We start from the raw sequence: 13,263 nt of genomic DNA, 5'->3' as shown, positions 1-13,263 counted from the left end.
GCTAGGAACTGCTCATTCAACATCTGGGGTGGTAGCCCCAACACCACACAGTCGTCACTGACAGCTGCATGCTCAGCAGGGATGCAGCTGATAGTGTTTCAGTCAGCGTACAAGGGAAAGGCAAGAGGCAGATAGATGGGCTACCACTTTTCTCCCTTATATTCCACCGGATTGTGATGGCTCAACTTACAAAGGCAGCCTAACACATGCAACAGGCGGTGTTTCAGAGAAACCTACCTTGGAGGGCCCAGGTTTCAGATTCCTACTTTGTACCTACATTTGCTTCCAGGACCACATTTCTCCATGTCTCTGGTGCCACTGTGCATCAGTCCTGTCTGCTCTTCCCAAGAACTATCAACCAGCCTGTCGAAGAAGCTTACACATCAAGAATGTAACTACCCTACATTCTTCTTTTTGTGTCTGAGACAAACAAACCCTTGAACTATGTATATACTTGCTCATGCGAGGCTGCTTGTAACTTATTACTCAAAATTCTGCACATTTTTGTTTATCTTTGGTTCAAGGTCTAAAACAGGCAAAGAAGAACAAAGTAGGAAAGGAACCATTGCAGATTATAACATGGGATGTGGAATCTATAAGAGTAATATTAGAAAGCCAATGTTCCTGATTTTCATTGCATGCATGCTTCCTCTTTGGACGCTTGGCATCCTAGTGCATGCTCAAAGTGTCCAGATAATAAATTCACAGTTGTAATGAATAGTTCTTCCCCATTTAAAAGACCTTGGAATTTACTCCCGTCAGCTTTGAACTAATCCTGTATTTCTTATAAAGTCTCTGACCTGCTTTTTGAAGAGGGTGTTCTGCAGTGATTTGTGGCTAGGCTAGAAGTTTTACACTTCCCCACAACAATAAATAAATAAAAGCAGAAATAACGCTAAAGAAATTCGCACATTCCAGGTCATCATGTTCCTTGGCAGAGCGTGCAGAAGTCCACCCCATTCCTCCCTCTTCCAGGTTGAAAAATGGCTCATGCGTGCAGTCCTGTGTGCTTTGAATACACACGCAATGGTCATTCCCTGTATGTAGTTTTTATTTTTAAGCAGAAATATATATTGTTTGAAAAAAGAAGAAACTTTAGCACAGTGCTGCATGTAGCCAACTGATTTGGCTAAAAGCTTATCTTTCCCATGGAGATTTGATCCAAGCATACTGGGGGATGGTGGGAGATGCTGACTATTTCAAACTTCAGGATGCTCCTGGGATTCAAAAAGACAGAAAGTTGCGCATGTTGTAGGTTCATGAGTCATGTAGCAAGAAATGGCATCGTGCCATATCCTCAGTTCCACCTACTTTCATGCAAGGTCAGGAATAATCTCCCCACCCCCAATCTAGCAACACAGAGTTGATCTTCACTTTCAAATTGCACATGACATTGTATCTCCCTTAGGTTATAATCAACCAGTGCACAAGAGCTACCATAGTAGGCTGGCACAGCTCATTGGGGAAAGTTCTAGCTGCAAGCCATATCTTTAGCAATCCTTTACAAATTCACGACCCCAAATCCCAGCCATGCTTAGAAAAAGGGTCAGTTATTGGGCTTAGAATCAAGGTGGCGAGTTGTCTCCCAAACTTTAGTAGAAGTAGCAATATCTCCTCTGTGAAGTAGGTTGTTGTTGTTGTTGTTGTTGTTGTTGTTTAGTCGTTTAGTTGTGTCTGGCTCTTGGTGACCCCATGGACCAGAGCACGCCTGGCACTCCTGTCTTCCACTGCCTCCTGCAGTTTGGTCAAACTTATGTTGGTAGCTTCGAGAACACTGTCCAACCATCTCATCCTCTGCTGTCCCCTTCTCCTTGTGCCCTCAATCTTTCCCAACATCAGGGTCTTTTCCAGGGAGTCTTCTCTTCTCATGAGGTGGCCAAAGTATTGGAGCCTCAGCTTCAGGATCTATCCTTCCAGTGAGCACTCAGGGCTGATTTCCTTAAGAATGGATAGGTTTGATTTTCTTGCAGTCCATGGGACTCTCAAGAATCTCCTCCAGCACCATAATTCAAAAGCATCAATTCTGCAGTGATCAGCCTTCTTTTTGGTCCAGCTCTCACTTCCATACATCACTACTGGGAAAACCATAGCTTTAACCATACAGACCTTTGTTGGCAAGGTGATGTCTCAGCTTTTTAAGATGCTGTCTAGGTTTGTAACTGCTTTTCTCCCAAGAAGCAGGTGTCTTTTAATTTCGTGACTGCTGTCACCATCTGCAGTGATCATGGAGCCCAATAAAGTAAAAATCTCTCACTGCCTCCATTTCTTCCCCTTCTATTTGCCAGGAGGTGATGGGCCCAGTGGCCATGATTCTAGTTTTTTTGATGTTGAGCTTCAGACCATATTTTGTGCTCTCCTCTTTCACCTTCATTAAAAGGTTCTTTAATTCCTCCTCACTTTCTGCCATCAAGGTTGTGTCATCTGCATATCTGAGGTTGTTGATATTTCTTCCGGCAATCTTAATTCCGGCTTGGGATTCATCCAGCCCAGCCTTTCGCATGATGAATTTTGTAGCTTAGGTAGAGAAATACTGACAGGCCCACCCAGGTCACCCAGTTTGCTTTATGGCTGGGTAGAAATTTGACCCTGAATTCCCCCTGAATTAAACCCTTCTAACCCAGGTTTAGCCAACATGGTAGCATCTAGATTTTATTGGACTTCAACTTCCAGAATCCTTAGCCAGCATTACCAGTGGTCAGTGATGATGGGAATGTAATCTGACACTGTCTGGAAGGCACCACAATCTAACCACTAAACCACACTGGATTGATTTCTGCCTCAAGCTTTATATCCTTGATGCTAGTCTGTAATCTTTTTGCCCTTCAGGCCCAGAATTCAAAACTGATTCTGAATGTTTTTCAGTGTCCTCACTACTCTCTGCATGGATCAAAACTGCAGAATACAACATAGAAATAGGTGAAGAAGTTATACATTTCACTGTCCTTTATTTTGTAAATTTGTTGTAATATTTAAAGCAGTTTTTTGTGTGAAACTTAAATAAAATAAATAGTGTATCATGAGTTTAACTGCAGAGTCTCTCCTATCTGTGCATGACAAAAGGGGAAAATACCTCCCCGATAGGTATTCTCTCTGTGCTGTTTCTCCTTTGTACTTCCTTGGTGGGATCATTTTGCTACAGATAGAAAAGTTTAGTAAATCATCTCTTTATGGTGCACACTGTAATTCTGTTTCCCTAAGGTACAAGTTGTTCTACTTTTCTTTCCCCTGGGAAATGCCCAACACTTGGGATAGGATATAATTTTTGAAGGGCGCTGGCCTTTCATATATGGAATGGACATAATCGGTTTTAAAATGAAAGCCATGTGAATATCATTAGCCCAGCTGCTGAAAATCTGGGTATTTGTTGCACCTCTTCCTACTTGTGTCATCACAAATCTGTCTGACTGGTGTTTCTGCTGCCTGGCACAGTTTTCATTGCACTCTTTGTATGTGCACCTTTCAACAAATGGGCATTACAAAATTATTGTTGTTTAGTCGTTTAGTCGTGTCCGACTCTTCGTGACCCCATGGACCAGAGCACGCCAGGCACTCCTGTCTTCCACTGCCTCCTGCAGTTTGGTCAGACTCATGTTTGTAGCTTCGAGAACACTGTCCAACCATCCATCTCTCTGTCATCCCCTTCTCCTTGTGCCCTCCATCTTTCCCAACATCAGGGTCTTTTCTAGGGAGTCTTCTCTTCTCATGAGGTGACCAAAGTATTGGAGCCTCAGCTTCAGGATCTGTCCCTCCAGTGAGCACTCAGGGCTGATTTCCTTCAGAATGGAGAGGTTTGATCTTCTTGCAGTCCATGGGACTCTCAAGAGTCTCCTCCAACACCATAATTCAAAAGCATCAATTCTTCGGTGATCAGCCTTCTTTATGGTCCAGCTCTCACTTCCATACTTCACTACTGGGAATACCATAGCTTTGTTGGCAAGGTGATATTACAAAATTAGCAGTGACTTTTCTGCTTATATTTGGGAAACAGGGAAACCATACATTTTTAATGTGTCATTATGTTTAGATTGGCATGGAGGCTCCATTTGGATGGTGTTAGATCTATTTTATGCATTAAGTTATCGATTTATAACATCATTTCCCATAAAATATCTTGAAGTGATTTTACAGTAAAATAATTATTTTTAACATAATACTGTTTTGATATGTGGAAATGTTTGCATATATGGGTGGCAGCCATTTTACATGGGGGTTCCGCTCCTGGCCGCCATTCTGCCCTCTTCCGGGTCCAAAAGGACCTGTGTGTCAGTGGCCATGCGCCAGTTGGACACACACTAGATGGTCATTGCCTATATGTAATCCCCTTTCATTGTTTTGACTGTTAACTTCATTCCAAGATAGATAAAGACTGGGATAAAAGATTCTCATTTTAAAAGGCTTGTTGAAAAAGGAAGGCCTTCAGTAGGCATCAGAAAGGCAAATGAGACTATCTGATGTGTGATGGGAGGAAGTTTCAAAAGGTAGGTGCTGCCATGCTGAAAGCCAAATTCCTATATTGTACAGAACAGATCTAACAAGATGATATATGCAGGTGTTCCTCTCCTGCAGAGCACAGTGATCAATGGGTGTATAAGGGGTGGTTGTTTTTTTTACTTAGCCTGGTCCCAAACTGTATTCACCAGAAACAGTAACTTGAATTTAGCTCAGGAGGTAATCGAACCCAGTGCAGTTCTTTCAGCAGCAGCATAACATGTTGAGGGGGGGGTACCTGCGGCCCTCCAGATGTTGTTGGACTCCAACTCACATCAGCTCCGTCAGCAATGTCAATGTTCAGGGGTGAAGCGGGTAGCAGGCCAGCAATATCTAGAGAGCCAAATGTTCCCCACCTCCAATCTAGTGCATACCTCTGGTATGATGCTATTCCTGTTTGTTTGTTTTTTTGTTTGTTTGTTTGTTTGTTTGTTCTCAGAGATGTCTTTAACCCTTGTTCTGATTTACAGGTGGTCAGAGATATATTGCTGATTGGCCACCGACAGGCTTTTACATGGGTGGATGAGTGGTATGGTAAGTCATGTTTTCAAAAATAAACTCACATGGGCAAAAGGATTATCTAAGGCCTTATTAACTGCATGCAGTGCTCCCCCCCCCCCCCCCGCTCTGGTGGTCTTGTTAAGGCAGCCATCACAAAGGACAGATTTTGCATTTCTTTCAGTGCAATCTTATACACGTCTAGGGAGATGTAAGTTTCACTGAGTTCAGTGGGGCTTATTCCCAGGTAGATGTGCATGGGATTGCAGCCTTATACAGAGCTCACACAGAATGTATCCTTCATAGCCAATGTGGCAGAAGGATTTTTTTTTTAAGGGACGAGGGCATGCTCTTTAAAATTTTAAAGAGTGTGGTTCTAATCCACCCACTTTTTGTTACTTGGAATATATACAGAATTGACAGTTGTGGTTACAATTTTGCAGCAATGTGTGTTCAGTATTATTTAAAAGCATTCATACATAAGGAAATAGAGATACGCTGGCATTATGTGAATAGGCTTAAAAGTTACTTAAGTCCATTAATTTTAAGAAATCTACCCTAAATGCAACTAATATTGGATGTCACTCATGATATGCATTTATGTATATATGCATTATGTGTATATTCATTTTGGGTGATAGACTTGTGTAAAGCTGTCCTAAGACCTTCATTTTCAGGTTTACCCAATGAAATGCAAGTAAGCCTACAGAGTTTTGGTTAAAAATAAAAAATGGCAAGTAAGCTACAGAAAGATAAGTATCAAAATAGAGTTATACAACTGAATCACCCCCCCCCCAAACTACTGCAAATATAATAGCAGGAGGAAGAAAATCTAGAAGGGGCTTGGACCACAATAGAGCTTAACAAGTTCAATCTTCAAAGCACAGTTCACACATTAATCACCCTAGCAGTCTGTGAAATAAGGATTATTATCTGCATTTTACAGATGGAAAAGTGAACAGGAATGATTAGGTGACTCGATCAAAGGAAAAGTAAGTGTCAGAAGGAGGATTAGTGCTGTCAGCCTTCGTCGGGTAATTAACACAAAGATAGAAAGGTGAAGGGTTATTAGAACTAGTCCAACCCTAACTGTCCATCCTATGCCTTGAGAATATTTCCTCTATGGAGAAAAACAAAAACAAATCAAGTTAATTCTGCAGCTCCCTGTTTCTAAACCATTATTTTTAACCATGTTGTCCCACCGTTCCATCTGAGCTGTGTAAAACTGTTTCCCAACAAAAGGGATTTCTGGTATTTCAGCTTGGTTCATTTTCCATATGTCACTGTTATTAATACAATAATAATGTTTTCATTATTACAGAATTGTTCTACAAGTTTAGGTGAAGCATTCATTGGTACAGTTCTACAAGTTAGCATCTGCACAGGCATTCAGTGTGAGAGTAATACTGCGAGAAGGAACTGCTATGCAGGATCAATTCTTAGGAAAGTGGGTTGAGGAATTGTGCAGTTAACCTGAATTCAGGCAGTCTCTTGGCCCTGCGCCTAATATTAGATTGGCACTGTAAGGGGATTTTGTCAACCCTTTCTCACAGCTTTGTGCACATCTGACAGATTTTCAGGCACTTGGGGCAGTGTTGTAGTCATCACCCACAGTAAAGGTAAAAGTAAAGGAACCCCTGACCATTAGGTCCAGTTGTGACCGACTCTGGGGTTGCGGCGCTCATCTCGCTTTATTAGCTGAGGGAGCCGGTGTACAGCTTCTGGGTCATGTGGCCAGCATGACTAAGCCGCTTCTAGTGAACCAGAGCAGCGCACGGAAATGCCGTTTACCTTCCCGCCGTAGCGGTACCTCTTTATCTACTTGCACTTTGACGTGCTTTCGAACTGCTAGGTTGGCAGGAGCAGGGACCGAGCAACGGGAGCTCACCCCGTTGCAGGGATTCAAACCGCCGACCTTCTGATTGGCAAGTCCTAGGCTCTGTGGTTTAGCCCACAGCGCCACCCGCACCCCTAGATCACGCACGGTAGATAAACTCAGTTTCTAAGTTTTTATAGTGCTTCATGCAGATGAAACCAGACCCCCAGGAAAAAACCCAGAGCCACTGCGATAGATGTGGTTTGCCTGTTTGCATCTATTGAATATCCTCAGGAAGGTCTTGAACAGCTTTCATGGACGAAAACATAACTTTAATTCACGAATAAGTTCTTATCCACAGAAGCACTGTGATATATAGTGCAAAGCCACCCACTTCCCGCAGCAACATCATGCCACTTTATGTCCGTTTTATTGCACATGCACCCTCGAAGCATGCCCCCAAACATTTATTTTTCAATAAAAGACTCTTCTGTCCCCACCTCTGCCCAATAACTAGGTTTCTCTTCTCTTCATTGACTTTGTACAGCATGCTGCTGAAGCAGAATAGGATGCTAGTGGCATCCTGGCATAAGGGGAACGTTGCCCCTCCAAAATAAAATAAAATAAAATAAAATATACACTTCCTTTTGGAACCAGGAGCACAGCAATGAGTGAATAGCTTTCTGTTGTATTCATTTTGTATTTTTATGTTGTGTGAACTTCAGATGAAGGGCAGTATACAAATTTTAATAATAATAATAATAACTTTTCCAGCAAACCTGTGCCTAAACTGCTGGTGCAGGATAATGGCAAATTATTTTAAATAATTGGCATGTTTTAAATGCTTGGGGCTTTTTAAAATTTGCTGCAGAAGTAAAATAAAGGAAAGCTTCCTTTCAAGTAATGTTTAATTGGTCACCATAGCTCAATATTTGTTATATGTTTAAAGCTAGATATTTATAAGGTGTATATCAATCGATGGTATCAAGCATTCAGTGGGCCAGTGCATTGGGATTTTGCTTATTCTAAAAAGGTGGATTTTGTTGTTGCACTGCCCTCTAAACCTCAATCCTAAACTTGTTCATTTGGAAGTATTTTCATTATTTCAACGGTTTTTACTTCCAGATAAATAAGCTTAGGGTTTCATCTTAATATGCAATTAACATTGCTATAAGACAACAGTATTTCATTATTAACTGAAGTGCTGCTAATGAAGAGCATGTACTTTGCCCGGCAAAAGTGCTTTTGATCGTGCCATTTTCATTGCTTATAAGCTTATTTGATCAACGCTTTAATGCTCCTTCATTCTAAGTACACTAATATTAAAATATGATAATCCATGACTCATGCCAGTGGTGATACAACGTATTGTTAGGACTACATTCCACACTGTAGATCTCTGATTAATTGGCACTACATCAGCAATGGTTTCTTATACCCTTTTTTTTTATTTAAAAAAAAATAGAAACACCAAAATGAATTTTGTCACCTGAAGTAGGCCACTGAAATGAACAAAGCTAATCAGGAGTATTTGTATGAAAGGACTGTGAGTTCAATTCATTTCTGGTACTGATATCCAATTCCAGGGCTCAGAATGTGCTCACGATCACCCCCTTCAAAAAATCTAACTGTTGGGTGTCATTGGCAGATATTTTGTTGGGGAGGGGGTCTAATAAAATTACAATGTAGATCCAACAAGACTGAAGTCTGCCTACCCCTGTGATATAATGTAAGATCTGTGAAGGTAGGCACTTCACAGTGGAGCTCCTGCAAAACTTTGAAATGCCTGAAGTATACACACGTCCTAGTGGATCCGGTTTGCGTATGACTTTCTTTGGTAGCTCTACAAAGCACATGTTTATTTGGATTTACCTTTCAAAGTGTTTGAATCCTTTCACTATTCATAGGTACTTTCTGCAGTCCTTCACTACACTGCGTAGGGTTGGCTATGATTAAGCACTATACAAATTGTCGAAATCTAAAAACACATAATCTCTCAAAGCTGAGCTGTGTAGTGTTAAAACAATGAAGCTACTTTTTTAAAAAAAATCGTGTGTCATTATACATAATGTAGAGTTTTCCTGGCATGTCTCTGACAAGGTAAGTAAACTCTCGTGCTGTTCCTTAATCCTTCCTCTTTTTTCCAGGAAATCTTCTAAATTTATTTTAGAAGATGTTTGCCTCTAGCAAAGCCTGCACCCCACACCTTCCTGCCAACCTCACTTGACAAAAACATCCCAGCTTCCAAGCACCCCCATTCTGCAATTATCCCTTAACTCAACCTTCTTATACCTTCCTTGGCTGGTTTAACTTAACAATCTTTATTATGAATCCTCATAAAGCTAGCCGGCTTCTGCTTTTTGGCTTTTGCTAGAAAGATAATTCTCCCTAGACTCTTCCCTTTCATTCAAGCCTGGATTGAATTAATAGAGAAAACAACCCAACATCTTGAACTTTTTTCAGATATGACTATGGAGGATGTTCGAGAATATGAGAAAAATATGCATGAAAAAACCAACATTAAAGTTTGCGATCAACATTCATCTCCTGTGGGTGAAATAGAGAGCCATGCCAAAGGAAGTGTATGTAGCCTCTTTAAAAATATTGCCCACCCTCTGCTAGAGCAAAAAAGAAAGAACACAAGTGGTCAGATTTTGCATGACAATGATTTCTGTGGAAGCAGAATTCATCAGTGCAAAGGCTCACCTTGATTTCCTTCTTTGCGCCATTTTCCCAGTGGAGAATTAGAAGGGTCAACATAAAGCTCAGATAAAATCTGAGTGGTGAGCCTGCTGTAGAAATATCCTCAGCGCATTTGCCCACCCCCAAATGTACAACCTTATCTTAAAAATCGAGTTCTGAGACAGCTATGCACAGCCCTGGTTGTTTAACTCCCTATGTTGCCACAAGACCACTTCTCACTCCCTCTTCAAAGCATCTTTCCCCTCATATTTCCAAAAAACGGACTGTTGCATGTGTGTGTTTTAATGCAGGCAACAAACCAATGTTCACTTGAACAAATACTGCACTCTTTTGAAAAGGCGCACATGGCCATGAAGTGACTCAGTGTTTGCTTTGTTTGTTACATCTGTCCCTGGTATTGTGAACACAGTGTGAAGCCAGGCTTACAGTCTGGGGAGATCTGTGTTGCAACTCCTGTTTTGGGGTATGCCTGTTTTAACTTCAGATGTAGGTATCTACTTCCAGTGGAAAATGAAACTGTCAGGTTAGAGTCAACTGGGCACACCAAGTTGCAGATTTACATCCAAGTTCCCTGTGCCAATAATTGGAGCTGTGCTTTCCACCAAAGTTGGTGGTCTGTTAGATCAGAACCAGGCAACGCAGAGCCAGCACTATCCTCCAGAACAGACTGGCTATGTTTTTGTGCACAAGGATGGTCTCCATCCACTGAAATTATTGGGGAAGTTTGGGCACGAGAGATCTCCTGAGCAGTGTGCTGAGCTTCGGTTTGATTGATTCAAAGCCACGTGAATGCTCATTAATCAAACAGCAAATGGAAGAGAGCAGAGCTGGGGCAATTATCTCAAGTGAGTAAAATACTTGCTTTGATAAACAGACAAACGAATGCCTACTCCCATCAGCAGCCCAATGGACAGTGCAAATTATAGCACGGTGTAGCTGCTCAGCACCGCTCTCAACTGTTATGATCACGGATTTCCATTCCCATGGGACTCTGCCACATCTTCAATTCCCACTCTGCTGCCTTTTGCCGATCATGTGTTTGGGTGTCAGTTTCGCCATTAATATCAAGTGATTCTAGCAGCCTCATAATATTGATACCCGTGCAATCTGCACTCTCCCTAGTCTTTTACCAATATCTTTCCCATAGAAGTGATGAGTAGCTAAAGTTAATTAGAAGGTTGTCTAGCCTGCTGATAGGCCTTGAGGCATTTGACTATAACAGGTCTTTTCAAAAGAGCTTTTGCTTGGGAACAGTGGTACGTATAATTAATTTGGGGGGGTTTGTAACCTTTTTCAGCTTTTCTTCGGGCTTGTCCACATTGGAGTTTATTGTGTGCTTGCATTCCCATTTAAATTTCCATAATCCACATGACATTACCCTCAAACAACACCAATCTCAATGCTTTTTTCTCCTGTAATTTCAGCTTTACCAGATCTGGGGTTAATCCAGTAAGAAACCAGGTTCCCTACCACTCCATTTGGGGTTGCAGACAATTTATTTTGGTGGTTTGGGCAGAGTGGATCAGTCATTACTTTCTGCCACTCCTCTTTCCATGGCCACTATTTCGTCAGTGCTTTCATTTATTTTCTGGCCATGCTACCAAGAGGAACATAGGCATAATATATATATTGATCCATCAGATGTGCACAAAACCAGAAAACTGCGCAAACCACATTAAAAAATTCTGCACCAGATAACTGTGCAGCAATCTGAAAAGTATGCGATGAGGATTTAGAATTGCTTTTGTTTCTTTTCCAGCATGCTAATAACTGGCATGTCTAGCATGCTCCTGGACAGAGGAGTGTAGCTTTGTTTTTTTCTTTTGATCCCTCAGATTTGCACTAAATAAAGGTATGTGCTGAGCATTTACAATTGCCTTTGTGCTTATGCACATTTCCTGGGTGTGGGGAATTAAAAAGAGAGGTGTGCATGCAGCTATCTGTGCCCTGGTACTTAATTGACATAATATAATCAATAGAATAAAATTAGAAGGTAGGGGCAAACACAAAAGGGAGTGACTACTGGTATGAATAAAAAGAATGAATTGCTCCTCGTATTCAAATTCAGATATGTGTGGATATGGCCTAGTCTGGTCTAATTTTAGTGGATTGACTGCTACACAATGCTCAAATGTGGGCAAGCTCTGAGTTTCTTTCATGTGAGTCCATTTCATTGAAGAAAAGCTGAAACTGAAACCAAGCTGGGTTTTGCATTGAATAAACAAACCCTTTGCTAGTATTCAAAACAGCAACCTGGATTTGAGGCATGCAAATCTCAGATGACCTTTTGCTGAACCCATCTTGAATTTTGTATCCGTAGAGGGGAAATAACCAGAAAGAATTGTGCTTTGGAATTTTCTAGGAGGGAAAACTTTCTTTACGGTGAAGTAATTCTGCCCTCTGGTGGAACTGTGTGCAGCAGTGTCTAGCTGATATTTGATTAATTTGTGAATGAAAACCCAAAGCCTTTCACTGTGAAAAGAAGGACATGTTCCATGGCCTGGTTGCACGTGCTTTGCATCAGCCATTTTTTTCAGCAGTGTAATTCCTTCAGGTTTGAGCTCACCAGCTGGATTCTTAACAGGTTCATCACTGGAATGAAAACAAGACTGGAATGTTTTCTCAAACACAGGTTCTTCTAACTTAGGGTGCTTCCAGACAGGGGTTTATTGTGGAATTGGTGCTGCTCATGTGCATGTTTGGTTTTTTCCAGGGTCCTTATGATGTCATCAAAATTCCAGCTCATACTTCCCCCCCCCTTTTCTTTTTTCCATTTAATCTGGCTTCCACTTTAGTGTGGAATACCAAACATACGCGGATATGTTGGACACGGGTGGCGCTGTGAGTTAAACCACAGAGCCTAGGACTTGCCGATCAGAAGGTTGGTGGTTCAAATCCCCGTGACGGGGTGAGCTCCCGTTGCTCGGTCCCTGCTCCTGCCAACCTAACAGTTCAAAAGCACGTCAAAGTGCAAGTAGATAAATAGGTACCGCTCCAGCGGGAAGGTAAACAGCGTTTCCGTGCGCTGCTCTGGTTCTCCAGAAGCAGCTTAGTCATGCTGGCCACATGACCCAGAAGTTGTACGCCGGCTCCCTCGGCCAATAAAGCTGCAACCCCAGAGTCGGTCACAACTGGACCTAATGGTCAGGGGTCCCTTTACCTTTGCCTATCCAACACTCTATATATATATATATATACACACACAAATACTGTTGGTGTAGAAGCTCATTAGCTTGGTCTGGTGGTTCGTTTGTCATAGGTGTGGTGATGTTTCAGTGGATACTGTTTAGCACTGCACTTCTCCTTCCTAGCCTAGCCATTTTGTTTAAAAAGGTAAAGGTAAAGAACCCCTGACAGTTAAGTCCAGTCGCAGATGACTCTGGGGTTGCGGCGCTTATCTCATTTTACAGGCCGAGGGAGCCAGCGTTTGTCCGCAGACAGTTTTTCCAGGTCTTTTGGCCAGCATGACTAAAGAAGAGTTTGGATTTGATATCCCGCTTTATCACTACCCTAAGGAGTCTCAAGTGGCTAACAATCTCCTTTCCCTTCCTCCCACACAACAAAGCAGAGCAGTGCACGGAAATGCCGTTTACCTTCCCGCCCGCCGGAGCGGTGCCTGTTTATCAACTTGCACTTTTGGGCATGCTTTTGAACTGCTAGGTTGGCAGGAGCTGGGACCGAGCAACGGGAGCTCACCCCCCTGCAGGGATTCAAACCGCCGACCTTCTGATTGGCAAGCCCAAGAGGCTCAGTGGTTT

At 42.0% G+C, this 13,263-nt stretch overlaps 1 protein-coding gene and 1 long non-coding RNA gene across 3 annotated transcripts in view; one reads left to right on the top strand and one right to left on the bottom strand.

Annotated features, from left to right (window-relative positions):
* The window catches only part of LOC307210145, a 168,459-nt gene that overhangs the window by 145,625 nt on the left and 9,571 nt on the right, over positions 1–13,263 (bottom strand). The gene's annotated exons all lie outside the window — the stretch shown is intronic.
* The window catches only part of PITPNC1 (phosphatidylinositol transfer protein cytoplasmic 1), a 126,528-nt gene that overhangs the window by 110,274 nt on the left and 2,991 nt on the right, over positions 1–13,263 (top strand). Inside the window, exons 8-9 of one of the 2 annotated variants that reach the window (XM_079965659.1) lie at positions 4,959–5,022; positions 9,266–9,384. In XM_079965659.1, the coding sequence (XP_079821785.1) occupies positions 4,959–5,022; positions 9,266–9,384 (183 nt within the window). The remainder of the gene's footprint in view (positions 1–4,958; positions 5,023–9,265; positions 9,385–13,263) is intronic. The other variant, XM_079965658.1, reaches the window with a different exon arrangement.

This window comes from Podarcis cretensis (assembly GCF_951804945.1).
Source record: "Podarcis cretensis genome assembly, chromosome: 2".
In the NCBI taxonomy this organism is placed as follows: Eukaryota; Metazoa; Chordata; class Lepidosauria; order Squamata; family Lacertidae; genus Podarcis; species Podarcis cretensis.
This window is presented reverse-complemented; position numbering and strand designations above follow the sequence as displayed.